Source organism: Leuresthes tenuis, unplaced genomic scaffold (genome assembly GCF_036924035.1).
Source record: "Leuresthes tenuis unplaced genomic scaffold, fLeuTen1.0.hap1 SCAF_10, whole genome shotgun sequence".
In the NCBI taxonomy this organism is placed as follows: Eukaryota; Metazoa; Chordata; class Actinopteri; order Atheriniformes; family Atherinopsidae; genus Leuresthes; species Leuresthes tenuis.
This window is the reverse complement of record NW_027325364.1, coordinates 18,597,332-18,624,387: the sequence shown is the minus strand read 5'-3', so window position 1 is coordinate 18,624,387 and position 27,056 is coordinate 18,597,332. Positions and strand designations below refer to the sequence as shown.

The window sequence follows — 27,056 nt, the reverse complement described above, 5'->3', positions numbered from 1 at the left end:
GCTTTAACTGCCTCACAACCGGGACACACCACTTGTGTGTGTTTGTGTGTGTAGTGACATAACTGGCTGTCAGTAGGAATAGCTGATGTGTGACATGCTTATTTCGAAAGCCTGAAATTAATCCTCGCGCCACCAACTTAACCGGTTGGAAACGCACAAATACACTCAAAGAAACTATAAGCTCCATTATTTTTGTGGCCAGTGATAAACAGACACATTTCTATGATGCCAGGGAGCAATTATACAGCCCTAACAACTGAGAAAATATGGCTAAATTAGTCATTAAATATTTCAAAGTATTCTGTCTTGTCTATGACTGAGCTGTTCAAAAAGCCCACAGAGAGGAATGGATATAAAACAATGAATAACTGGATGCATTTCAAGGTCTTTCTGGGTGTTCACCAATGCAAACTATTTCCATGAAGTAACTAAGTTGGACTGCAAACAAACAAGATACATTTCCTGGTCCTACTGTCAATTTGCCATACTAAGGAAGCCCTATTCCTCAAGCATTGAAAACAAAGCTTTCTCTCATACTTTCTGATATTCAAGCCTTCTGTGTGAGCTTGTGTCCAAGGAGTCACTGGGGACATTTGTGGCAGGGGTGAGATTTTCCTTTCAGTACGTGTGTGCAGGCACAAGAGTGAGAAGGTGAGAGATAAGATGGCAATTTGATGTCAATTTGCCAAGTCCGTCTGTCCTCAACCCCTTTCCACGCTGTTCCTTGGAATGTCACACTGTGCTGACAAAGAGAGAGTGTTTCTGCACTTTGTATAGAGTGGGAGCATTAAGGAGGACAGATGCTATCTAAAACCATTAATAATGAGGGCATCAACGCAGCAGGAGGGAATACGATACAGTATGATTCTCTGCTATAAGGTTGCCACTTAAACTTGCAGAAAAACTGAACTATAAAACAACAGTGCTTTATGTAATCACTAACAGCACATACTTAGGTCTAGAAGTGATATAATCAGGACAAAACACATAACGCCTCCTCTTGTCTTCCAATACAGAAATTAAACGTAGAATACATAATGCTTATAATTAGAAAAATACACTGACATTGGTCTATTTTTTCCAGAAGATAAATACAAGAAGACATGGATTTTAAACAGATTTGTGCTCGCCATAAAGAGGATGGAAGGAAATCTGATCTGTAGAGAGATTTACACGTTAAGTGAAGGAATGGCCAAAAGGTGAATGGTTACGCATCTATATACGTTCATATGAAAAGAAGAATAAGAGGGAAAGAGCAGGCAAAGAGAAACGGGTAAAAAAAAACAACGTAGAAAGAGAAAGTTTGCGGGGGAGGGTAGTTTTTAGGTGTAGATCAAAGAGCTTGGCTCGCCACAACCAACTCTGTGCATGGGCACCAGATGGTTGCTGTTAACTACGGGCCAGTGGTTACACAGATAAGAGACTGAGGACCATATACAGCTGGATACACACACACACACACACACATATATATTCTCCCAGATGGACAGAGGAAAGGCGATCTGTTCAGCAGCTAATTAGAGATCTGGAGAAAACATGAAAGCTCTCTACATTGAGCCAGCTAAATTTAAATGTTCCTTCTTCATGCTAGTTCTTTTAGTCCATCAAACCAGATGACATTTTGTCGAAATGATGATCTACATCTGTACATCTCCATGCTATGTAGGTATAGCATCAAGAAAAATACCGTTTTTACATAATCGCACAATACTGCTGAAAGCAACGTGTAGCCCCATTTAGACAACCATTCACACTTCTGTCCAAATTGCCATACTCCCTGGTTTTTCCTGCCATTATTCATTGTTATTGTAAGGAAATCCCCCCCCCCCCCATAACATTTAGCGATATGACAATGCTGCATGTTCTGTAGATCCAGTCAAAAAGCCGAGCAGCAGCCTCGTCACTCTCACTAAGTTCATATGATGTTTGGCAAAGAAAAACAAAAGTGCTCGTCCTGCTACAACACTACTAAATATGTGTTAGCATGCAAGTGAGGCTGAACTCATACCATATGATGGGGCACACATCAAGCTAGGCGGCTCTGGGCATGCTTCACAGTTGCCACTCCAAGCTTCTTTGACCCAGAAGTAACAAAAGAAGCCGGTGATGGAGCGTAACCAAAAGCAACAGCATGCATCTCATTTGTAAATTTAAAAAAGAATGAATGAATGAATGAATGGATAAATAAAACACACAGCACGTACAAAATGTACAGATGTGACTATGGCAACTCACCACCCGAAAAGGTATGGATTTACAAGCTAAAATCATTTGTCAAGTTCTTTCAGTTCAACTGGAAAAAGTCCAAAACAAATAAGCCCAAAAAGAAGCTTGCTGCCACCTATCATAACAGAGTTGAGCATACATCGACAGCAGACAACAAAGAAGGAGCAGAGACAAAGAACGCAGGTTAAGGTAAAAGGCCCGTGAGGACACATGCGTGTATTCATGTCAGAGTGAGCGGTGTTCTTAAGTTTCATCCTCTGAAAAAACTACATTCTTCTGGGAAAAAGACTTCCATAAAGAGATAGAGACAGACTAATGAGCCGTTTGAAAGCTGCACCTTAGATGTCACTTTTGGTTTGACGAAGTTTGTCTGCTTAAGTGTAGTAGCTACATGAATTCAATGTGTGATAGCATTGTGCCACTAGGACATGTCACTTTTAAACGAATGTTGCTCACATCAGTTTGTTTTACCATAAAATGGAGGAGATGAATGAGACTGCTGTGCTGGCACAGTACAGATAATCTCCTGCGTACCTGTCTCTATCCATTAATGCAGAGACTGTAGTAGTTTCCCTATTGGGGAATGCGAAAGTCCAAGTTAAAAAAAATCCAAAATCAGGTCTTTTCTTGACTAGATATATTTTTTTTCCAAATCAGAAATTAGAATTTTGACTCCACTGTTGCGCCGCTGAATGCATCGTCAGCTTTATCGCTGTTCCACACTCATTTATGGCGACTCTTTTCAAATTGGAAAAGTAGCTTTTGAGATACATGTTTTGAAATACATGAATCTTGTCAACACACAAAAACACACGAAGCCCGAGCTGAGCAGTTGGCATGTCCAGATTGAGCCGCCCACACATTACAGATACAGGCTGGCATTTCATTCACAGATTTAGTGTCTACGCTGTCAGCCTGTTAGGATACTGTTATTATCACATTACATAAAGAGTTTATTCTATTCTTTTTAAAAGTGGCAGATAAATCTGGGAATTGACGGAGCGAGACGAAAAGGTCTATGTATGCATGAATTAATCAGGCGCTAATAAAAATCTTAGTACACTAACCAATCCATCAACCTTTATATTATTCATTTTATGTAAAGGCGACAAGAAAGCAAGGTGCTAAAAATAATGCCAACTGTTATCCATCAGCTGGCATTAACTCAGTGGCCAACCTGTTCATAATCTATTCCATTAGCTGGCCTGGCCTCCTTGGGAACTGTGATCGGCGCTTTATTCATCAAAAGTTGCTGACAGAAAGTCAGCCTGTCTGTCTTGTGTTGCCTACCCAAGCACACCCTCACCAGTCAGCATGTCTAGCCCCAATGAGCGCCGACACATACGACATGTGGGCGAGCGAACACACACACGCACCTGCTGTAGTGTGACGAGTGCTGACACTGAAAAACCCTGGACTGTCGGACTATAGTTCCCAACAGCTGCCAAGCATGGACAGGAGAAGGGAAAGAGCGAGGAGAGGAGCAGGAGATGAAGAGAAATGGTGACAACTGTTTTCAGATACTGTCTTTTATTTTAGTGGATAGTGAACATGTTTATTAACCTTGAGACGGTATCTGCCCCAGCTACAATGGATATTGGCATCGCAGCAACAATATCACTGATGTTGTATGAATTGAATTAGCTTTTTAGAGTTCATAAAGGTCCCAAAAGTAAGAATGCCAAACAGTATGACTCACTGGATTTCATGAGATCAGTATGGTAGCAGCCAGTTAAACGGTTGGTTTTTTCTACCTTCTATAGAGCAGACTAGATAGAGTAGCTGCTACTATTAAGTACAAAATAAACATTTATGATGAAATCTACTGACAAATAACAGCTGCAAGAGAGACTGAATACAGTTAAACCCAGGATGTTATGTGTCAGTGCATCACAGGAATAAAGGCTCACCTCTGAATGTCTTCAGTGGATGACAGCTGGAAGTGGAGGTTAATGACAATATTGATCTACATGGTCAATAGGCCATCAAAGTGCCATGCTGCACCACAGCTTACAGCCCCACCAAGACATTTAGAATCCCTATACAAAAACCCCAAAGTCTTTGTGTGATTTGTAGCTGTGAATGTGTGTCAGTGTGCCGCTGCAATGCAGTGAAATGCATCCTGAATAATAATGCATGACTCGCATTACCCTTCCTTCCCTTTACATTGTTCACCCTTTCTCAGGGGCAGCAGAATCTTGTCTGATCTGCACTCCTCGATTCTCCTCGCGTGGCTCTGTTTTTCTTCCCTCTCACAGTGCTGATGTGCTTCTTTTTTTAAGTCTTTTCTGCCTTCCTCATACTCATTTGTCAGCTTCATTCTCTTCAATTATGTTTCTGCATCCTGTCATATCTCACCTGACGTGGAGAAACAAAATAAAAATAAAAAATAAAAAGCGAAATGATTCTTGAGTGATGTATGAAGTGATGATCTAAGAGTATTCTGACACTTTCTCATGAAGCTGGACAGTCAACGGAGCTGAGGCCTTTACTAGGGACTGTGCTAGTGTGCCACTTTAGTGCTTCTGTTTAGTATTCTTTCGGAGCCTGAATACAAACGAACCCGGTATAAAATTAGAAATACTGTCCTCTCTCGCAGGAAGGACTTTTTGGCATCAATGTGGGTGTGAAGGTGTGTAGAGAAAGGAGGAGAAATCCTAGACATGACAAAGAAAAACAATAGAATACGACAGTATGCTACTTTTGTGCGGCTCTGCAGCGTTAAGGCTAATGAGGTCTTGAAGCTGCAGATAAAGAAGAAAAAGATAGCCAACAAATGACGCCTCGCTCTTTTGAACGTCATCAAGCTACTGTATTCCTTCCTCCCCTATTATTCTCCCTCGTTTGGTTTCTGCCAAACAATGCTGTGTCACGGATGGGTACTAAAACAATGGACGACAAACAATTAAGATTACACAACCTCGTGTCTACAAAAAGGCAGCATCAGCGCTTTCTGTGTGGGTCATCTCGCACGTCCGCTGCACATCCAGTCTGAAGTTGTAGAGCGTCTACGTGCTGTCAAACACAGGCTGAGACACAGACGTGCTGTAGAAATAGATTGAAAAAGCAATAGAGCGGGCGTAGTTGCTGCAGACAGCAGAAAAATGTAGACGATTTATTTTTTTGTGTTCCTTTCATTCAATTGTTTAAGCGGTTTTGTCTGCACTTGTTCTACAATGTCCTTCTGTTATTGTTTAGATTTCTTCTTTTTTTTTCTTAATGTACCATCTTGCTGCTCCCAACCCCCTTGTCTCAGATGTTTGTGTGCAAGTAATGCCATATTGTTATCACAGTCCCCGAGTTAATCCAGTCAATAAGCAGCTGGCTGGTTCAATGAGCGGTCAAAGTCAAGACTAAAATAAACGGCCATAGAGGAGCAGAGAATATGCCATGGGAAAGTATGTGATGATAACACAGACTGTATCTTTGCAAACGTAGCAGATATGTGTCCTCCGATATCTGACGTTGTCTTTAAGCTGTGCACTTCTGGAACACCCGATTTTCTTCTCGAGGAGAACGTTTGAAACAAAATATCCGATGCGTGACGTGTCGGGCAGCCTAACAAAAATACACAAACTTGCAGGCTGTATGACTCTTACAAAGTTCCGCTTACATTTTTGCATCATTGGCAACCATCAACCATTTACTGATGGGGGGGGGGGGGGGGGGGGGGGGGGGGGGGTGTTAGCACAATGTTCTGCTAAGAACATAACAGCTTAACAGCAGCTATACGTCTGCTGCCCAGACTGACCAATTAAAGACGGCAGTGAGGGGATTTAAACATGTCATGAGATGGCCATAAGGAGAGAAAGAAAGAGAAAATAGATTACCCTAGAGCCCTCCCTTGCTCTTTTCTGGGCTGTGGTGCCCCACTTTCTTTCTAATCTTCCTTTTCTGGTCTGACACACATTTTACAAATAGAAAGACAGAAGGAATTTACAAGGATCTCCAGCAATGAACTAAATAGGTTATTTTGGTACTGATAACCTGATTTATGGCATGCACTTCACAGAACAGAGAAGCAGTGGCAATGATAGCTTCGACCTAAAAACAAACAAACTATGAATCCAACCAATATAAAAGCTAACATTTAAAGCATTCACTGGACTTATGAGACACTTTCTGTTGCCAGCATATGGTCAGAACGTGTGTAAAATCTCTGATGCCGTAGTTAATAATTTACAGAAACGAGGGCACAGGTTCATATTTACACCGTAATGTCTGAATAAACTAAACAGGGTTTGAGTCATGTGTGTCTTATGCAAGACTACAAAGTTCACTTAAGTAACTCTTCAGCGAAGAAAGGTGTGCAAATGAGATGTTCCACATTAAATGATCTAAGATGCAACTATCATCAACTATGACAAATTCAGATCTGAATGCAGATCCAACAACACATAAAGGGAAAAAACAAAAAAACAAGCAGCAGGTAATTCAGTTTCAGCAGGGCGGAGAAGGTCTACCTACACTAAATTCCAACCTTGGAGACACGGGCTCTAAGAAATTAATTTGAAAAGACACAAAGTAATTAATACTGCCAAGACACGTATTATAGACCGGTACAAAAAAACCCCAACCTTTTTCTTTTGACATAAACAAAACAACATTTACACACACTTATTACACAGAGTGGTGTCCAGCTTGTAAGAAATGTTTATCTGAAGAATAAACTCAACATTTATTCACTTTTTTTGTGCCTCAGACGGGCTGACACCACTGTCAAAAGCTGTGTGATCATCTAAAGGGTAAACATTACTAATATCAAACCCTCAACAATCAAAACACAGTCATATTCAATGGTAACAATGTTGAAAAGTATCACATAATGCAAATATGCTATTTAAACGATCGCTATTTAGGTGTATCATTAGATTTGAGAGGTTTAACAGCAGATGAAAACATTTTAACTGGGATGAATCCTAACATCTGCCATGGTCTGGAACAAACAGTTTGGGCATTAAAGGGGTTTGAAAGAAACAAAATGGGTGAAACTTTGTTTCTTTTACGCAGAAGACCGCAGTCTGCTGTTCACAGACAGAAAGTAACGAAGAACCTAACTTACCACTTACTTAAACCAAACAGGACATCAGAAATATCTACGACGTCTGGCTTTTAACCCTCCGCACTCAGCATGTGAACGTGCCCGTGACCTTTCCTTTCCCTGTAGGGGGGAGACCGAGAGGCCTCCAGTCTGTGAGATACTGGTGATAATTTAAACCAGAGACACACTAGAGAGACAGAACTGTTTGTCAGAGCAACACAACACTGCCTTGTTAGCAATAATGACCACCAGATTACATCTACCATGTGTACGTCTGAGCCGCTGCATGGATTTGTGCACGAACTCGTGTGTGTACTTGTGTATGTGTGCGAGACCCCCTGTAAAGACAAAGAGTCAGTGACGGGGCTTCCTCTGCCCCACTCTCACCCCCACATCCATTTACCCGTCCGGGTGCACACACTTCACACAAACGCATCATTCATGCCGCATTTTATGATGTATGTGCGGGATGATTGGGAACAATTCAGATTAAAGGCTCACTAAATCAATGTGCTGAGAAAGCCACTTTTATGGACTGGTCTTAACCATAATTTACCCATCTATCAACCAGAAGAATAGCTACATTATGTCACTCGCTCAATTGTGAAGCTAATAAATGCAATGAAAGAGCGTTGTATGATATATGGAACTCCCAATGAGGAATTAAACACATACACATAAAATAACATCTCCCCAAATTCAAAATGATGGTATCCCGCTGTACTCGTGTGTCATATTTGTGGTGTTTATGCAAATGTGTGTCTGTTCCAATGTATTCTCAAGATGATACTTCAGTGTTTGGACAGCCTGAGCACACACACCTCTTAATTTCTGTTTCTCATTAGACTTTGGCTCCGTCTCTTGTTATTCTTTGCACACTCCTACATCTTCTTGTCTGTCCTTGAGGGGAGTTTCAGCAGCAGAGAAAGTCTCTCGTGATAAACAGAAAAGGGCTTGGTGCTGCTGTCACAGACCAGCTGTATATACACCTGTCTTTGACAGCCTTAGTACAGACAGAAGGTGTGGTTGCAGATGGAAAAGAAAGGAAAAATGAAGGAGAAAGGGGAATCAATAAGGAGGCGATTCAGAACATTCAAAGGCAGAATGGTGAGCAAGTTGATGGCCACAATGACTTATAAGTTATCCTGGTATTAGCCGTGTTATCCAGTGTTAGCTATTAATTGCTTCCGTTCCATTTAGTTCACTTTCTGCTTTTTCGGAGTCTTTTAGGCTTTGCTGTAGGGGTTTCCAAAGCCTTACAATAATAAGAATTCCTGGGGCCTGCAAAGTTTTCCTGTTTAATATATGGACTAACCAAGAGCTTAAAAGGCACACTCTGAGGGTGAATTATACCATCTATATGAAACACAGTGTGAGCCAATGTGTGTGCACTATGGAACAAAGGCAGGCAGTGTTGGCTCACAGCCTGGCTGCTGGGTTGTGGTCTTGAGTTTATATGTTCGATGTCGGAAGACAAACGCATACATTTATGAGCTGGACACTAAGGACACACGTAAATCAGTGCCTTAAGAGTAAACAAATTAGCACCTCTTGCAACATCCTCTTAGTTGATCGGGATCACACATTAGCAAACAGGAGAGATGTCATCGGGAAAAGTTGCAACAGAAAATAAACGACTGTTAATAAAAACCACTGAAATCAACAAGGCTGCGTTTGCAACATGCAGCCATTTCTTCACTGCTGTTTCTGTCATGGACAGTATCCAAGCCCACTAAGAGCAGACTCCACATTAACCTAAGCTAACACAAACAAATTCCATGTGAAAAAGTTGCTCCTGGAGATGAAATTTTAAGAAAATCCATATAATAATGGGTGTTCCCTGTGAATATTAAAGACTAGGCTCTAGTAGAGCGCCACCTCGCTAAGATAAGAGTTTTTGTCTTTCCTTGGATCAGAGTTGCTCCGAGACTGGTGCTAAATAACTCTGAAGCTAAGACTTCAAGCAGGATGTTTTTAAGCTAAGTTAAGCGCTCCCTGAGAGGATCCTTTTCATTCTTGTAAATATGGTAATAAATCATTCTTAAAGTTGTTAGATGGCATTTGCAATGCATCTAACAACTTTGCAGAGACACTGGACTGCCACCAGTCAACTGGAATCCTTACTGTTGCTTGCCAGTTGCCATATGAACAGTCAAATAAATCGCTTTTACTCAACCACTCTGAACAACATCTGAACAAATAACAAGTAACTCCTTTTAACATACACTCAGTCTTTGATTAGTGTTGAATATTACGCGCCTTCCTCTCTTCTATTCCTGACTTCAGTTGCATGTTCAAAGATTATGTGCGAGAGAAAGACTTTATGTGCTTTAATGCATTGTTTTGCATCTCCAAGGACTTTCAATTCAGCAGCAGAGACACGCGTCTGAAGTTCATTTGCCAGAGAAATGTGTTTTGAATTCGGCTTTGCATGCATGTTGTGTCAGATGTTCCAAATCCAAAGCTCGCTGGTCTAACCGGGTTTATGTTTAAACAAAAACAGAGAGCAAATAGCCTTAACACCCACAAACACTTGCAGCCCCATACTGCATGCACACAAACACACATGCACAGAGGATTCTCTGGAATTCTGACTCAAAATGCACCTATGGGTGTGTTCTCTGCGCCTCTAAAAGCAAACCCATTTTCATTCTCCTGAAGTGGCCATTCCTTGACCCCTTTTTTCCACACATATGTAGAAATAACAGCTCACCAAGCGTGTCCCTTAACCATGACCTGATCAATTCGAACCCGAACCATGAAACTGTTCTGTCACAACACAGATACATTATAAAGCAACTGGTTGAGACATAATCTTTGTTAAAACTCTGTTTTCTGTTTAGGACGCATGAGAAATCAATTATCTGTGAGGGCAAGAAGGACAGAGATAATTTTGTGCAAATAAGTGTGTAGAAGTCCATCTCTCTGTGAGCTGAGTGTGCATGTACAAGCTCGAGCTAGTCCATGTGTGTGTGTGTGTGTATTTGACTCGTTGACTGATCAGTTTGCTGGTAGCAGTAATCTGTAAGATACCCCGGATGGGGTCAAGGTGAACAGGAGCAAAGAGTAGATTGAGCAAGAGGCCCAGGGCTCGTCTGCGGGATAGCGTCTAGCAGACAGGAAATGTGCACGGCTACGGCTAGTCTTGGATTGAAACTGGAAAAGAAGACAGAGCCCTCTCACAGAGCGGATTGAGACAGTGGGTTAGTTCAAGACCGAGGGTTGTTCTGTAACAGAGTCCAAGGCATGAACTGAAAGGGGCAAAGAGGAAAGGGCCTGATTTCTTTTTTTCCATGGGAATGTATGGGGCTCTGTCCATAGCAGAGCACACAGAGACACAGAGCAGGCTTGGAGAAATAACCATAATACAGTTGGAATTCAATTAACGTCTGCTCTACAAAAGTCATGTGTTTAGTGGAATGGCGATCTTAGTATCATGTGCATGTTGTTTAATCTGAATTTTGGCCACGCACATCTCTAATCAACCTTAAAGCATCAACTCCACAGACATAAAAAGTTGAAAAGGCCGTTCATACGGACATGTAAATCTGTTATCTCCACCTGTACCACTGACAGGCACAGATAACAGATAGCAGATGTGACACCTTCTGCCCTGGAACGGCAGAGGCGCCAAGTGCATTACCAGATGACTAGAAAGAGTGCAAGGTAAATCTTCAGAGACATCTGGGATTTACAACACCATTTCTCTGCGTAACTGGTGAACACCACAACATGGCACAAACAGCAGCTTAAATAATAACTTTTTGAAGTCGTACAGCACAGTTATATCAACTCGGGTCTTACGATGGAACCAGTCCACCTGGGACACCTTGTCAGCATGTGGGCTTTCTGATTCACGTGCACTTATTACCAAATCATCACACGATTACATGTGATGTAATGATGTAACGTAATGTCGCAATGACAGGATCTGTGCCTTCACTCTGATCTTAACAACATACCTGGACATTTTTCTCACTGCACTGCTTCATGCATGGTTGGAAAGCTACCACGGTGATATAATGTATCCACACAGACATCTAAACAGCTGCTAAAGCATTCACAGCCATGTGATAGTTGCCAAAACAGCAAGTGTCTCCAACAGCAAATTTTGCTATTATGACACACACACGCACACACACTGAAAATTACACCAGCCACGCTGTAACACCGAGACTGCTGTGGGAAAAAAAGACGCTTTATGGCAAGTAGAAGCAAGCTGGCAAATAGGGAACAAAAAGAAAAAAAAACTCGTAAAGAGCACTTTAACCTGTTTGCTATTATGGTAAAATCAGCATAATAACCTTTGTTGAAACACTCTTAACTATCATAATATACCCAATTTACACTATCATACTAACATTATGATAGATTTACATCTTACCATAGATTTGAATCAAAGATTGAGCATCGCATGTCTGTACTTGAGCACAACTTTAGAATTCAGCTCCATAAGCCTCCGTCTCATACGTTAACCTAACATGCATGTCAAGAGGAGAGGCCAGGATTAGTTTTAGGCAGCATTTATAGGCACGCTATACTGCTTCCAGTCAACATACCAGTGCTTGGTTTGGGTCGTTTGTCTCCACTGGCTCCATCTCTTGCTGCATTTCTGTAATCAATGCTAATTGCAAACAGATAAAGTCAGCTGAGAGGCATATACGCGGGAGGGGTGGGGGGGCTTCAGCTGAATAGCTGCAATTATTGTGATAATAACACCTAGACTTTTACCATACAGACAGGATATGAGTAAGCTTTGATTTCTCCTTTTCTTAACAGTTAAGCAATATTACAACCGTATCAGGAAAATATAAGGCCTAGCTTTTAGGTCAGACCATTTACAGAATAGAATATTTACATTGATCATTAAGGGGGCAAACATAATTAAAGGATTGAAGTAATCATCAGTCAGGGATAATCTTTTATGTTCAAACTGATCTGGCATGCTTTAACATGCTGGCTTTGTGGCAGGTGTAAATTTCATTTCTACAGAGTCAGACTTGTCCAAAGAGAATCATCACTCCAACTGCTGACAGAGCCATCGGGATTAATATCACCACAGAGGCACTTACATATACTATATACACACAAACACACACACAATTCATGTAGAGACAGTGTCCTAACAGCTGCCAACCCACATGTGGCCCAACCCATTATTATTTCTTTTTTTATGAGCGTTAATAAACTACCGTCCTTTGGGACGTGGGAGACATTTAGTGGCGTTTCAGTGTGTGAGAACATGATTTTCAACATGCAAGAGTCACACCAACCCAATCCTTGTATTCTTTCACATAATCTGATTAATATTTCAGAAGTCACTCTTGTTAGCTGGTAAAGTTCGGTGATTCAAAGTACAAGCTCTCCGAGACGTCTGAACTTCTTGTTCTTTTCTCAAAACAGTCAGACTTTGGGACTTTAAGACATGTCAGTGGAAGACTCAAATTATGCCTTTAAGGATTTCTCATCACGAGTAAACCTGTTTTTTCTGTTATGCACGTGACTGACAGGATGATGAGCAATCTTTCCTCAGAGCATCGGTTACATACTGTAGAGTCAAGGTAGGTCCTACTGGCTTTTATTAATGTCAAAAGCCCTTGACCAAAGTTAGTTTTAGTCCAACAATTCTTGGAACGGTTCAAAATAACATCATTGTAGCAATCATTAATCATTTTGAACTCACTGGTGACTGAACTGAAATATCTCTGTGTCACCATCAGCTGTTATCTTACCTACCTTCTCAGTCACTATAGTTTAACACTACAAATTAAGAGCGTGGATATACAATACGTGAACATGGGAGACGATGGAGCTAAATGCAGACTACAGCCACACAGAAACAGACCCGAGTCTTCCTCCACAAGGAAGGAAACTATGACGCATCGATAATTTGATACAAAACACAAAGAGAAGGGGATCCACACAGAAAATGAATTGATGCCTGATGAAACAAGACAGAGGATTATTCTCCAGTGTAGCTGTTCTTTTGCCTTTTCTGCTCCCATGACCAGTTATTACTATTTCGTGGACTGAATGGGGCTTTGTCTCAGTTTTTGGAGGGAGAGAATATGGGTCAGATTGACTGGTCGTGTCCTCGTTTCGGTCTTCTTCAGAACTTAAAAATGTGAAATAAACAAATAAATCATTTTCAATTTGTAGCTTGTGTCCCTAAACGTAAAGGGAGGGATGCGAAACTTATGAATGCATCTTGATGAACTTCATGTTCAGTACGTAATACTGATATATATGCAGGTTATGCTAATCTAAATAAAGTTGTACCCTGTTTAATGGGTGCAATTATTATCCAAACAGTTTTGTTTATAGTGTTACTGGGCTGCGTCATCATCTGAGCACAGATGTAAACAGAGTCTGTACGGCCATCTTCTTTTCCACTGCGATAATGGTGTTCATCCCCACTGCCATTGTATGAATCAACGTGAGTCATTGCACTTGCTTAGTTTGACTAAGATTAACTGAGATCCCATCCAACGATCATTACAAACACACATTTTCCTGACAAAAGCTTTGCGCATCATAACGAAATGTGATCAACACGAGAGAAAGTGATCAAATTAACCAAATTGAATGCTTTTTTTTATATAAAGTACTCTAGTTTCCATCTAAGTAAAACACACCTATCCGAGCGGGGCCTAGAAAACATGAGGATCACATCTAAGTGGGTAATTAAATCGCAGCACTTTCAACAGTAATCTAATTGATGTAACTACCTAAAGATTCACAGCCTTGTTGCCCAAGTATCCAATTTTTTCTCACAGCAAATCTAAACACCTCTAGGTAGCAGCTTTTTTGGCATTCTCCAAGGCACTGAAAGTCATTGTTCTCTGTGGCCTGATGTGCCTCTTATCAAACCAGGCTAAAAACACATTTAATCACTTGTACTTTCACATGAGTTTAAATTTAATGAAACGATTAGAGCAATTAGCGCAAACGCCGTCACGCTGCTTCAAGGTAGCAGCAACTCCGTAGGTGCACAAGCTATTAGTGTGGTTGTACCGAGACTCAAAGAACAATGGAAAACAATAAAGGATTGTATTTGTGCATATATAGAGCACTGTAAAACTCAGTCATGTCTGAATCTGAGAACATAAAGATAAGGCAGAAGGTCAAAATACAAAGAAAAAGCAAGAGGAAAGCCTTTCCAAAGAGCACAAAACATATTTAGAAGCTTCAAGCTGATGTTTATTGTAAACTTTCTTAAAGGATTAACGAGTGAAAGGTGTTCTCGGGTTACTTTCTGGAGAAACTCAGTGCTGACAGACACAGCCGAGTTTACACTACGCTTTAAAAAAATATCTAATCTGTTTTGAAAACAGATTGTGTTGCCACTGCTGAGCTATCCACACTCAGCACCTTCTGCTAAAATAAACAGCGCTGCAAGGACAAAAAAAGGCCTAAAACAACTGGATGAGGGGAAAAAAATTTTCAATGAAGAAACTATTCAGACATGTTGAGCAGAGAGACAAAAGAAATGAGAAGGCAAAAAACGTGGAGGTTGAAGCACATCAAAGTACAAGCGCCAGAGCACACTTCAATGTGCTTCAGACTAAGAGGAGACGACAAATCACAAAGTGCTCTTAAAGGATGGGGAAGTAAAAAATCTCAACAAAAGAGAACTGAGCGAAACAGGTGGTCTTAGCTGATCCCCACAACAACACACACAAAGTGCCAACAGGTGTGTGTGTGTGTGTTTTACTACAGCAAGTCATGTCTGACTCTGTGTCCAAAACATCCAAAAAGACTTTCCAGATATTTGAAATTGGTCTCGGTTTCTTTTATCTAAACTTTGCCCACATGAAACTCCAGTGTGAGAAAATGTGAGCTAAAGCCTCGTCGATTCTACACAATGAAATCCTGATGCACTCTTTGTCATAACTGCAGGCTGGTAAAAACATTCATTCTTGCATCTTCATCCTCCATTTCCGCATCTGTAAAAGTCATCAAAAGGCTCCAATTTTATTGATGACTGTTAACACTACATCACAATTACCTCAATCAATGATTATTCGCAACAGTAGACGCCAGAAGGCTGTTTCACATCAGTGTGCTTTACGTGATTGTAGCCACTCAGCTGAAACCCATTTTTCACCAAACTGAATTTATTCCAACTCAAACCACTTTTATTATTATCAAAATCATAGCATTTTGCACAGCTTTGTAGGCCAGTATAGCCATGGCTCATTTAACCTAAGTTAACTGTTGACATGTGCTTTAACTTTAACAATGAATGTAAAAAGATTAAAACAGTGTTTGAATATAATTCATAAGGCCACTGAGCATGCCTGAAAGCTACCGCTACAACACCAACAAGGACACAGTAAAATTAAATCATAATGCATACTGTGTCGTGGTTTTTACATATTCTAGACCCGAGTAAACCTGCAATCACCTGTTTCTTTTACGTGTTAAAAACTAGGCATGCATGATACAAAACTCACATACAAGTGTGCTTAAGAAGAGGTTTATGATCAGGCCGGCCAAATGATAAGCCTGTGAAAAGAGCCCACGAGTGGATTTCATCTAGATACCTGGAAATGTGCCTCCATTCAAATTTCAAAGTCTGACGGGTCAATAGATCAGCCTCTAAATCTTTATTACCGCCAGTTTCTCAGAAGCTGTACAACCATACAAAGGCTGCCGATATCCTTTGATATGTGCACTGCCAATATATGTAGCCGTTCTTGTAATTTACAAAAACACTGCTTTACTTTACACTCCTCAAACGTGTACCTGTGATATGCAACCACCTGATTTACGTGCCATTACAATGATTATGTCTGTGGGAACCAGCTTAAGACTTGGGGGCACGCGGGTGAGCGGGAAGAATGAAATAAATTTAAAAAAAAAGGAGGTATAACATTTTCCAACTACTGTATACAAACATCTGATGCCAAAGCAGCCTCATCCTCGGACACAAAACCACTTGGAGACTCTCTGAAAGCAAATCCCCAATTATAAGTATATACACAACTACATATGCACAGATTGTGATATTAAGTCATATTCTTTACTATCCCAAAGAACCGTTACATTAAAATGTAACTGAGAAGAGTCGATCTCAACAGATTTTTCTTTTCCGTACAGCGATCAAGAGTTGATGGGTCGACTTAAAAAAATCAACCGCATTTTTCATGTCTCTAAGCCACAAAGAGCTATGGTCAAATCAGAAAACACATTAACCCCACCGCCCCATAACTTCTATCTTTTAGGCTTTTACTTGAATAAGAGTTTGTACCTTTATCAATGCTTTTTCTCTCCAACAGACAGCAGTCATTAGTGGCAATCAGACCTCTCTAAAGTACAGCCAACTCAGAGAGTCTGAGGGAAAAAAACAAGCGGTCGTATCTGCAGGAAGGCATCCATTATGTTGATAAAGTGTGCATGTGAGTGCCCATGTGTTTGATGCCAATACGGTTAGATCTAGTCTAAGTTTATGTTTAAACAATATCAGTATTTCCTGCAAGTAGTATGTCGCCAAGTACTGGCAGGCTTGTAAAAGGCGTGAAAAAAGTCAAAGGTTTAGACAATGCTAGAAAGCTCATTAGAATGTATTCGCATGAAATATACAACAGAAAGTCAATATGATCTGCCAACCTGATAATCAGCTCTCACTGTATTACTATCACGTAGTGTATTGTAAAGCCTGAGCACAAACTGATGAGTTAGGTGTTTGTGTTCAGCATTGCATCATACAATACATGCAGAAAGCACAGGGAGAGAAAGTGATAAAAGAGCGTAGGAAAATGACGCAATGCTCTTCAGCTGTCTGAATCTGACCCCTTCACAGAAAACTGATATACTTTAGAGAGCCACGGAGAGAATGATGACTCCCTGTGCTCCCCCAGCTCCCTTCAGCTCCATTCTCTTCTCCCCCTCATTCTCACTGCTGCGAGTGAGGTGATGAATGTGTGTGTCTGTTTCAGTTCCTATTAATAGGATGGTGCAAGGCTGGAGGTGTCCAAGCTTGGGAGAGATGAGATCTCTCACTCTCTCTCTCTTTCACGCTCATGACACAAACAGAATTAAAGCAGACTACCAGGAAGCCCAGATGCCGCAGAGGTGGGGTAAAGGTGGGGGTGAGCTAAAGTAACTAGAGGGAAGGGGGTAGAGGTCGAAGACAAAGCCAACAAAAGAGCTTCAAACAGCATACTGAAGGATTTACTACCCATACGATATAGCCAACTACCCGCAGAACTTCTTAGAGCAGTGGGGCGAAATACTGAAGTTCTACAAAGGAGGTGCAAAGACAAACAGAGACACAACAGTCTAAAATGAGTTAATTATTTCAACCCTTATGGCACAATTTCTAGAGTTTAGAGACTATTCCTACCTCTGGAGTTGGTCGCCAAGTCAGCCACCTTCTGAAAAGCATCCAGGAAGGCAGCCACAGCAACCACTGTCGCCCTGGGACAAAAGAAGAAGATAAAGGTATATTAATAACAGAAGATGATGCAGGGGGGGAAAAAACATGCTCACATCCTTTATTCCAAGAAAATAAGAAGAAAAAAAAAAGAAGAAAACTTTCATGGCAATATTGATGACCAAGGCTGGACCTGAAAGCATGCAAAAGATGTAAAGACACACTTGCATGTACACCAGGTGTAAGTGCTGATCAAATCGTGCAGTTGGTGGCAGTACAACACAAAGTGATGAGATGAGTTTATCTATTCTTTTTGTCTCACTTACAGGTCAATGGAAGCATCAGTGCTGCCGGGCTAAATCCTGTTTATTGTAAGAAGTGCAGGCACGAGATGGCTTTCTGTTCAATCACAGACACAATCTTGCTGGTATCCCAGCTGATTGTCTATCTGGATGCCTGACAAAGCAGTTCTCATTAGCAACAGGCTGCTTACTGGCAGGCCAGATGAGTGGTTAACTTGCAAACACTGGCTTACTTCAGGAAAAGCAGATCTCTCGTGATTACGATCACAGGTATGAAGATGAAAGGATTTTGGAGCGTGCATGAACGTGTGTGCGATATCTGATCCCACCCCATCACCATAAGGCAGACCAGACTATTTTTCAGTCGAGCCGGCTATACAAAGAACCAAAACTGTCAAAAGTTTTTTTTTCCAAAAATACTTCCACCCACAAAAGCTTATTTGTTCTGAACCTGAGAATGTTAATTTGTCCTTTAAAACACAAGCCTGGAATTTCCATCAGCCCTCCAGTCAGGTACCTCGCTCAACTGGCAGACCATTCGGTACGCATAAAAAGATGCTTTATTAATTTAACTTTAATGCTATTTAATTGCTTTTAAAGACATCAAACAAGATAAAGATGCTTGCGTTGTGCTTAAAGTACATTCAAAATGTTGAGTTTCTGAACGTTATCTCTGTTTAACGATTGTTAAAGTTATCACAACGTTATCACAGAGCAGACTTCTACAAGGTTAGAAAAATAAAAGATTAGCTGATAAAACAACCCTGATTCAAAGCCTTGTCATAGACTTTAATATTCCTCTGCGCTGGGGGACAAAATCTTGTTTTTCTTCTTTCTTTTTTTTTTTTTTCCCCCACTCAAAACCTTTTCACCGTATTGGTGAACAAGTGCTGTGTTGTTGCTGAGCTGACCAGAAGATCCATGGGTGTGTCCTGCAAATGGAAAAAGAAACATAGACGCAGGCAGACATGGATTCCTTTCTATTTAAAGCTCTGTGCGGGCACCATAACAACCTCTAGCTGATATCCACCTCCACTAATTTACTACACGCATTCATTGGCCGATGGATCATATTTTACTCGCACTTGCAGCTAAATCCCATTCACTCATAACCAGAATTCAAAGTGTGGTGAGCGGTTTGAACACTTCCTTTTTGTATCACTCGCTGCGGAGCACTTTGGTGCAATTAAAATAGGCCACAACTGCATGCCATAGTAATCACCTTTAATCTGTTCAAGGCTTTTTCCAAGACAGATACCAAATGGATTGATCCATTCACCATACTTTCATCTTTTTAGCTTCTATTTAACTTATCCGACTCTGGCTTAAAAAAAAAAAAAAAAAAAAACCAAGAACATTATCAATCTGCTATAAGGGTTTAAGCCTGGTGCGTTACGCCAACAAAGACCCGACTACCACATGACTTAGAATCTGCACACGCCACTACGCCCAGGTCAAGACAAACGACTTTTACATTTCCATTCCACAAGGCCTTAGCCAAAGCAACCCAAACTCCCCATGGAGAAATCTATAGTACCGCAGAGTGCTCTTTACGACAATGATACATTCAATAGTGCTGCCTTCATCTATTTTTAGTTCAGCAGAATCTGGAATGTGACTGGAGTAAATGTGAATCATAGAAAGAGACTGTTGTCAGAAACACATACAGAGGAATCATGTTTTTCATATATATATATATATAGATATAGATATAAAGAGAGAGAGAGGGGGAGATATGTTTATATCTATATAGATATAACATCTATATATGTGTCAGGGCAGGAAAATAGGCTGTGTATATAAATAGGCTAATAACAGAGCTGTTACAGCTGCATCAACCATGGATAAAACACTGAAAAGTTTTGAGATGACTGAGTAGAGATCGCTTAGGCTCTATATATTTGGCTGTGCCTTCTTTATGCAAAGCTTTGCTCAGTACATGTGTGTGTGTGTATGTGTTCACTCATTAAAAAAAAAGCAGAAGAGCAGAGGGGCTAAATTACAGAGCAGATCGCTTCTGGACGTCATTACACACAGAGACATATGCTGATACCACCGCTGATTGGTAACCTATCCAGACCAAGAAGCGAAGGTGGGTGTGTTTGTGTTTTACTGCGCGTGTGTGCGTGCCGTGTCCAGCCCCTGAACAGATTACAGAGCTCTGTGGGTTAGGGGAGGTTGTGGTACAGTCAAAAAGACCATTTTAGCATTTGTAGAGGCTAGAAACAGGCTTGAAAGCAGATAGAAAAAAAATCTTACTTGTAGGTCACCACCAGCAAGACAGGGTAGCACACACCCATTAGCACTCCAGCACCAAGGGCACCGTTACAGGCAGCCATATGCTACGACCACTGCAGCTAGAAGCAGGGCGGAGCCCAGGCTTGATGTGGAAAAAAACTAGTTTAAATACACCAATCATCTTTCCATGATTGGCATTCAACACATGTATTAAAGGAGGAATTGATCTTCTCTGTACTGTATCTGGTCGACTGGCAAAGAGGCTTAATGCTCAGTGACTCAAAAGTGCGTGACATTTATCATATACTGCGGCATAAGCCGATTTTACAGCAGAGAATTTCTTGAGATTGTTTCGAGAACTCGGTCTGTGACACATGCACTGCCCAATGGAATATTCTCCTGTGGAGAGGTTTTGTTTAAGTATGTTGAGAAATGGCAGATGATGTTCCCCCGATGACCGTTCTGTGTCGATATCGACACCACATAGCAGAGCAGACAATGTTCGCATGAATACAGCTGCTGACGTTCCTCACTTCTTATTAGGTAGGAAATCGCTGTTAGAAGTTGGAAACAAAGGGATTTTTCACAAGTTAGTCTTCTTCGACTTCTATCACTCTCCTGGTATTCAGACTCATACACTCAGTCAGTCAGTCAAACAGCCAGTCATTAGCAACAAGGTAACAAATACTCCCCTCAGTTTTAGCAAGGCAGGGTCACATATTTAACCCCTGAATAATGAAGACGCTTCAATAACAGATCAACAATAATCAGCCGTAATAGTGAAAAAATCGGAAGAATGGGACAGGGAGCAGCCCCTGGTCAAGTATTGTTATGTCACTGACCCTTTATATAGCTGTCAGTAATAGTCTGCCTGAAGACACGTGGACACTTAAATAGCCAGGGAAATGCCATGTATTGTTAATCAAAGAATGATCTAGAGTCCATGGGATGTCTGTATTTGCAGTACTTGTTGGACAATGGGCCTTTATTTCTGCTGTCATAAGTTGTTTGTCTTCTGACACGTGGCCACTTAAAGCCAACTAGGAGAGGTGGCTGGGATTGGCATTCATTGTTTGCAGAGGACTTGGAATTATTTTGGCAGCAACTGTGTAAATTTACAGAATCTGAAAGACGGGACAAAATTGGATTTAAAGAGAACTAAACCGGGGAGAAAGACGTGTAATGACCCCTGGATAGTATTGTTGAGAGACTAGGTTTTTGTGTGAATGTCGTTTCTCGTTAACCCAAGACAACACGGCCACTCGGAAAGTTGCCATCCTTCAAAGAAAGAAAATTGCCCCCCGACGTCTAAAGTGAAAGCCCATACAGGGAATAAAAAGTGAGAGTTTTAGATTAAACTGGCTGCCACACGGGCTACCAGAAATGTTATGCAGCCGACACAGTGGTATCTCTCTGGTTCTGCTTTTATCAATACACACTGTAAAAATATTCCATTTACAGTTAGAATAGAGAATAGAAAAGGCAATTTGGTAGACGATGGGCTTCTCACATTAAGCGCCATTAAATCACAGAAGAACAACGAGCACAACACTGGTGCATTTTTTAAAAATTTGCCTAACGTTAGTCTTCTCCTCAGTCTACACAGAACTATCGTTCTCATCAGCTGCTACGTCTGTCCTTCAAGTGAGGCGGAAGCTTCATGAAAATCTTGACGTCCTTCTTAGACCTGTTACTACTTTTCCTGATATCTCCCCTTTTAACTGGGACCTTTTTTTCTAAGAGACGTACAAATAAACTGAGTTAAAATGCTGATTTGTCCTTATTTCAGTTTTGTGCCATGTAATTATTTCCTTCATCAACAAAATGTACACAATCATGCAATAATAATATGTTGCACATGCACGTAGCCATGCTCTCACCTGAGCTGCGACTGCAGTTTTCCTGCCTTGGTGATGAAGTCCTCCCAAATAGGCTGGCTGCTCTGTGGGAGAAAAAGATAAACATTACTGACACAATCTCATCATCGGCACATATTTCATGATTCTCAGAGTTACATAACGCTCCAATATGCGAGGCCACCCTGACCTCACCTGCTGTGCTGAGCATAACTACCCTCGGCTTTCCGTTTTTCCACCTTTAGACACCATTAAACCTGAGAGTTTCTATGTAGCTAAGCTATCAGAGGAAATGTTGCATGTTCTCAGAGTAAGGTGCAATAAAAAAAAAAAAAACTACTCCCAAATGGCTCCACACAACTAACTGTTGCTCGTTTTAGTTTTTTCAACATTTTCTGTTAATTCACGTTGAAGCGAAAAATATAAATTACCATCATGTCCTGCGTGTGTTGGCTTGCAAAATGGGGTCACGGGCCTCCTTTGGAAAGATTCCAGCGCAACGAGAGCACTAATACGATGGTATAATGAGCACGGTTCCCAGTGGGACTCTTAATTTTTCCTAATTCAGGTCCTGGACTGAAAATAGTCGAAGAGCTCTTTACTGAAACAATTCCAGAGAACAAGTGGCACAATGCATGGAAAAGAGGAGGCTTGTGCGCTTGTAAAAAAAAAGAGAAAAAAGAAGGAAAAATGATGCCTAAAGAATGAGCACATTTTTATCACAGATGTGGCATGAATGTCAGAGGCCTAAGGAATGTCAAGTTGTGCTGTCAAACATAACACCCAACAATCAACTCAAATTCCCCCTACCTACAATGCCTCTTTCTCTCTCCCTTTCTTTAAATGGTTCACTCTCCCTTACATCACCATTGCTCCTTTCAGTCTCCAACAACTCCTTTAATCCTTGTCTCTTCGCACTCAGATGTACCTTTCTCTGTCCAAAGAGAAAAATGACTGATGAGCTCGAGCTGCAAACATTTCTCCCTCCTCATGTTGACAGATTTGGCCACCACACGCGTCAGTGTTCAAGGGTTCAAATGCCCAATTTTTTACATCTCCCGATTCACTTCTAGTCATTGGGCACTTGTGGGCTCTAGGATTTTCCTGTCCAATTCCAACTATTTTCATGGAAGGTGAGAGTAAAAGTCTGGATTTTCTTCAAGACCTTGGCAGAGCAGCTCCACCTCCCACGACTTGTACTTACAAACAAGTGTTCGAACCGATGACCTTTGAATCTGCAGACGTTTGGGAAACGGCTCCAGAGACATCCCTGGCTTGTGTAAATCTACCACCTTGTTTTTTTCGGACATGCAATGAGCCCATCTGACTCTCCCAGTGCACTGTGTGTTGGTCAGCCCAGTGAGTGCAGCCTAACAAATCCTTTTTCTGTTGACAGAGAAGCTGGCGGCTGGAGTCAGTCATGATCACAAACGAGATGTCAGAAGGCTTTGATGAGTTAAAAGACTTCTCAACACCGGTAAATTCATAATGTAGGTAGGCATTTTACATATTCAAAGTAGTTCTGGGCAGAGGTTTACAGACAAAATGTGCTCTACTATTTCCAACAATATGTTCTGATGCACTGGTGTATTTTCATTGACATAATCTGGCAGGTTACCTGACAGTTACAGCAAAGAGACAGAGAGACCAATGGAGTAAAGTGAGGAATGGCACATTGAGAGGTGCTGAATGCCTCAGCAGTATTCATAACAAACTTTCTGACTCCTGTAGACCCAATGGCTGGCCATTTGACCTGCTCATGTCAAAGCCTTCGTGGCTTGTGGGTCATTTTCTGCCCTGACAGCTTCGGCCTCCGCATTCCTTCAGGCAAATGCAACAGCTGGGGAATCTGCTAATTGTCTCATTAGCCGAGGTCTGTCAAAAATATCATCAAAATAAGATGTCCAAGTTTCGCAACGAACGTCCTATTTGGCCTTTGAGGATGGCTGCATCCACTTAAAACGTAAAAGGATTAAGTTTTTCCAGTGCGTGAAAATGGAAAAACATGGGATAAAAATGAACGTGTTTTAATATAAACCTATAGTAACGGTATACTAGTTATGATCAACATCAGGTGGAAATAAGATCCCAATGTCACTCATCCCCACTCTATCAATTGGCTTTTCTTAATATAATAATAAGGGTGGTGTGGATTTCAGCTGAGCTCAGATGCCTGGCGCTTACGTTGAGTTAACTTGGCTAACTATGAGGCGTCTTCTTCATCTGTTCCGACACACTACAGTCTTTGCGAAGTTAACTGGGGTCGTTTGTTTTGGACGTCCCTCTCAGCTATCAAAAGTTGTGTTAATAAGTTAATTTGGCTTACTTTCATGTCCCCAATGACTGTTTGGAAGAGTCCTCCAAGCGCGCTGCATTCCTTCTCAATAACAGCCTCCATTTTCAGGACCAACTCCAGTGGTCAGTCCCGACTCGGTGAGCCGTTTTTCAGTTCGCCAACTCCGCTCACCGGGAAAACAAAAACTTCCCTGAAGAAAAAATCGGAATAGAAACGAGCTAACTCACTAGTAATAATGCTTAATGCTCTGAAAAAAGGTTAAAAAACAACTTTTATCACAGAAAGGCGTGTAAAGAAACACAGCCCAGTTGTGCTCTGGTGCACCGTGACTGCTTGAAATCAAAAGAAGCTGTTGGGACGAAAAGAGAAATTTAAATCCCCCTCTTCACTCCACGCCGCCCCGCTCATATCCATGACTAGACCGGGAAGATAATCTTTACAGCAGTCTGATACAAGACGAGAGGTAGTCCAAGATGTTCGTGTGGCAATGCTATTCCGTATGTTGACAGGTAGACAAATACCCTCATACAATGTTCCCTTCACTACCTTCACAGCACTGAGGGAGAGAAAATAAGGAGACCTACTGAAGCGTCAAGCTACCCTGAAGATAAAAAAAGTTTCCGGCTGACTGTACGCAACAAAGTAAGAGCTCAGTCAGAATTATAGGTGCGCTTTTGAGCTTCAACTCAGAATTAATAGATTTAGCACCGATATACATATACGTTTTAGTTAAAGGAACATGCACTAAGAAAACTTTCAAGGTAATGTCTTGTACATTTCAGTCTTGGGTATGTAAAGTGTTCTCTTTTTATGTTTTATTGTGAAAGAGCTATTGGCTATTTCCGGATTTACAGGTGAGCGGACGAAATAGCGAGGATGTAATGCTCGTTCATGAGCTATTTTGTGCTTGTCGTCTGGAGACTGGAAGCGTTTGTCGGCGTTTGTCGATACAAAACTAATAGATGAAGTTATTACGACTGACTAAAACCACCGCAAAATTTATGGGGTAGTCTGAAAACAATTATAGAAAGGTGCCGCTTAGATTAAGCTTAGATTAATTAATTCTCATACCAGTTATTTCAAAATTAGTGTGAGGGCTGTGACAGTCTTAATGACCGTCATTGCAGAAACACTGGCTAAATCGTCACTCTTCAGGCAACAAAAGTTGAGTGGCTGAGTAATTATGGATAAATGGTGACACCTAGCGGCTGAAATGGCAATTACCATATAAAATCACTGCATAGACTTCACAGCTTTTCTTAATCATTTTTGTCCCAGTTTGTGAGAGTCTTGACATCCTCAAAAGAATTCCAATAGATTTGTTATGAAAATATAGAAATGAATAAAAGAGCAACAACAAACGAACCCACACGTTTTACCTCAAAGAAATCCTTGGGATGTTAGGAATCCCACTATTATCCTCTCATGAACACCAAACCATTTGTTAACAAATCTGTGGAATCTGACATCTTTACATGCAGTGACATAAGTTAAGAAATCTGGTGTAACTATTGTAAATCTCTTTAATATTCTGGTGATAGGTTGCTTTTGTACAACTCAGAACTCTAACTCTGTTGGGTGTCACAGAGTATATTTTGTGGAACACTTCCAGATACAGACGCACGCTTAATATGCCCCTTTCATTTGTCTGCCATGCCAGCCATGGCTCAGTGTCCAGTGACATCAACAAAAACAAGTTTCTTTTTCGTCCTGATCAAAACGACTGGTTCCTTACCTCCGCCTGGCAAATAGCTTCCTTGCTTAATGGACCTCAAAACATCCTATGATGAAAAATTATTATTTAAAAAAAATGATACTTCAAGTAATGGAAGAATGTATGGAATTTGTAGAGAATGGTCCCTTAGCTTCCGCAACGGTCCGAAACATTAATATTATGCAGCACCGATTCGACTGAACATGTGCAAAGAGACTTCATTTCACGGCATAAACAGAACTCGAGAAGTTGCATAAACACAGATTTGAAGATCAACAGTGACATCATAGGTTTGAAATATGAACTGCTGCACTATACTGTTAGCTCTCACAGCATTTTGTTTTTAAAGACGTCCTCAAGCCTGGTTAAACAACACATTAATATTAATTAACATTAATATTGAACACAGGTAATATTGAATTCTGTGCAGAAATCTTCATTATTCGTAAGATGGAGCGGACTGGATTCATTCATCAGTATTTCCCACAACCGGTGAACATTTCCTGTATTGGAGTGCAGAACGATAGCTTCGGCAGACCAAAACATCTGCTTTGTAAACAACTGCTACACACAAGTGTGGTCAGCAAGGAAACATTTTGAAGTGGCCACAAAGCACGAAGGCACAACTTCAATCAGTTTCTTGGCAGCAGGCAAACTGAAATATCGTCCCGTTGCTGAAAGCCCATGTTATTTGGTTTAAGGTTTACAGTGGAATACCAAAGTGTTTCTTTAATTCTATCAATCAAGTCCGTCTGTCCTCTCAGCATCGGTTCGGTGACGCTGCTCCTCATTGGAAAACAGATGAGGAGGCAAGAACCTATTGTGCGACATGTATGAGCAACAGTCAAAAGGACACTGTTCATTCAGCCGGCTGTGAAGAGCTTTGTGAGGAATTAGTTTCTTAGAAAATGATTCATCGTGATCCCAGTTTGATTTTATGACAGATTTTTATTTGACCAACATTTTTCTCCCATTTCCGTTTAATCTTCTGAAAGCTGTCACGCT

The 27,056-nt window shown here is 41.0% G+C and overlaps 1 protein-coding gene across 2 annotated transcripts in view; it reads right to left on the bottom strand.

Annotated features, from left to right (window-relative positions):
* The window catches only part of LOC140316696 (protein MTSS 1-like), a 43,804-nt gene extending 18,898 nt beyond the window's left edge, over window positions 1-24,906 (bottom strand). For both annotated transcript variants that reach the window (XM_072394627.1, XM_072394628.1), the window contains exons 1-3: window positions 24,368-24,906; window positions 22,066-22,127; window positions 17,616-17,689 (exon numbers count right to left, since the gene is read on the bottom strand). In XM_072394627.1, coding sequence (XP_072250728.1) covers window positions 17,616-17,689; window positions 22,066-22,127; window positions 24,368-24,439 — 208 coding nt within the window. In that variant the 5' untranslated portion in view covers window positions 24,440-24,906. The remainder of the gene's footprint in view (window positions 1-17,615; window positions 17,690-22,065; window positions 22,128-24,367) is intronic.
* Between the last annotated feature and the right edge of the window lie 2,150 nt (window positions 24,907-27,056).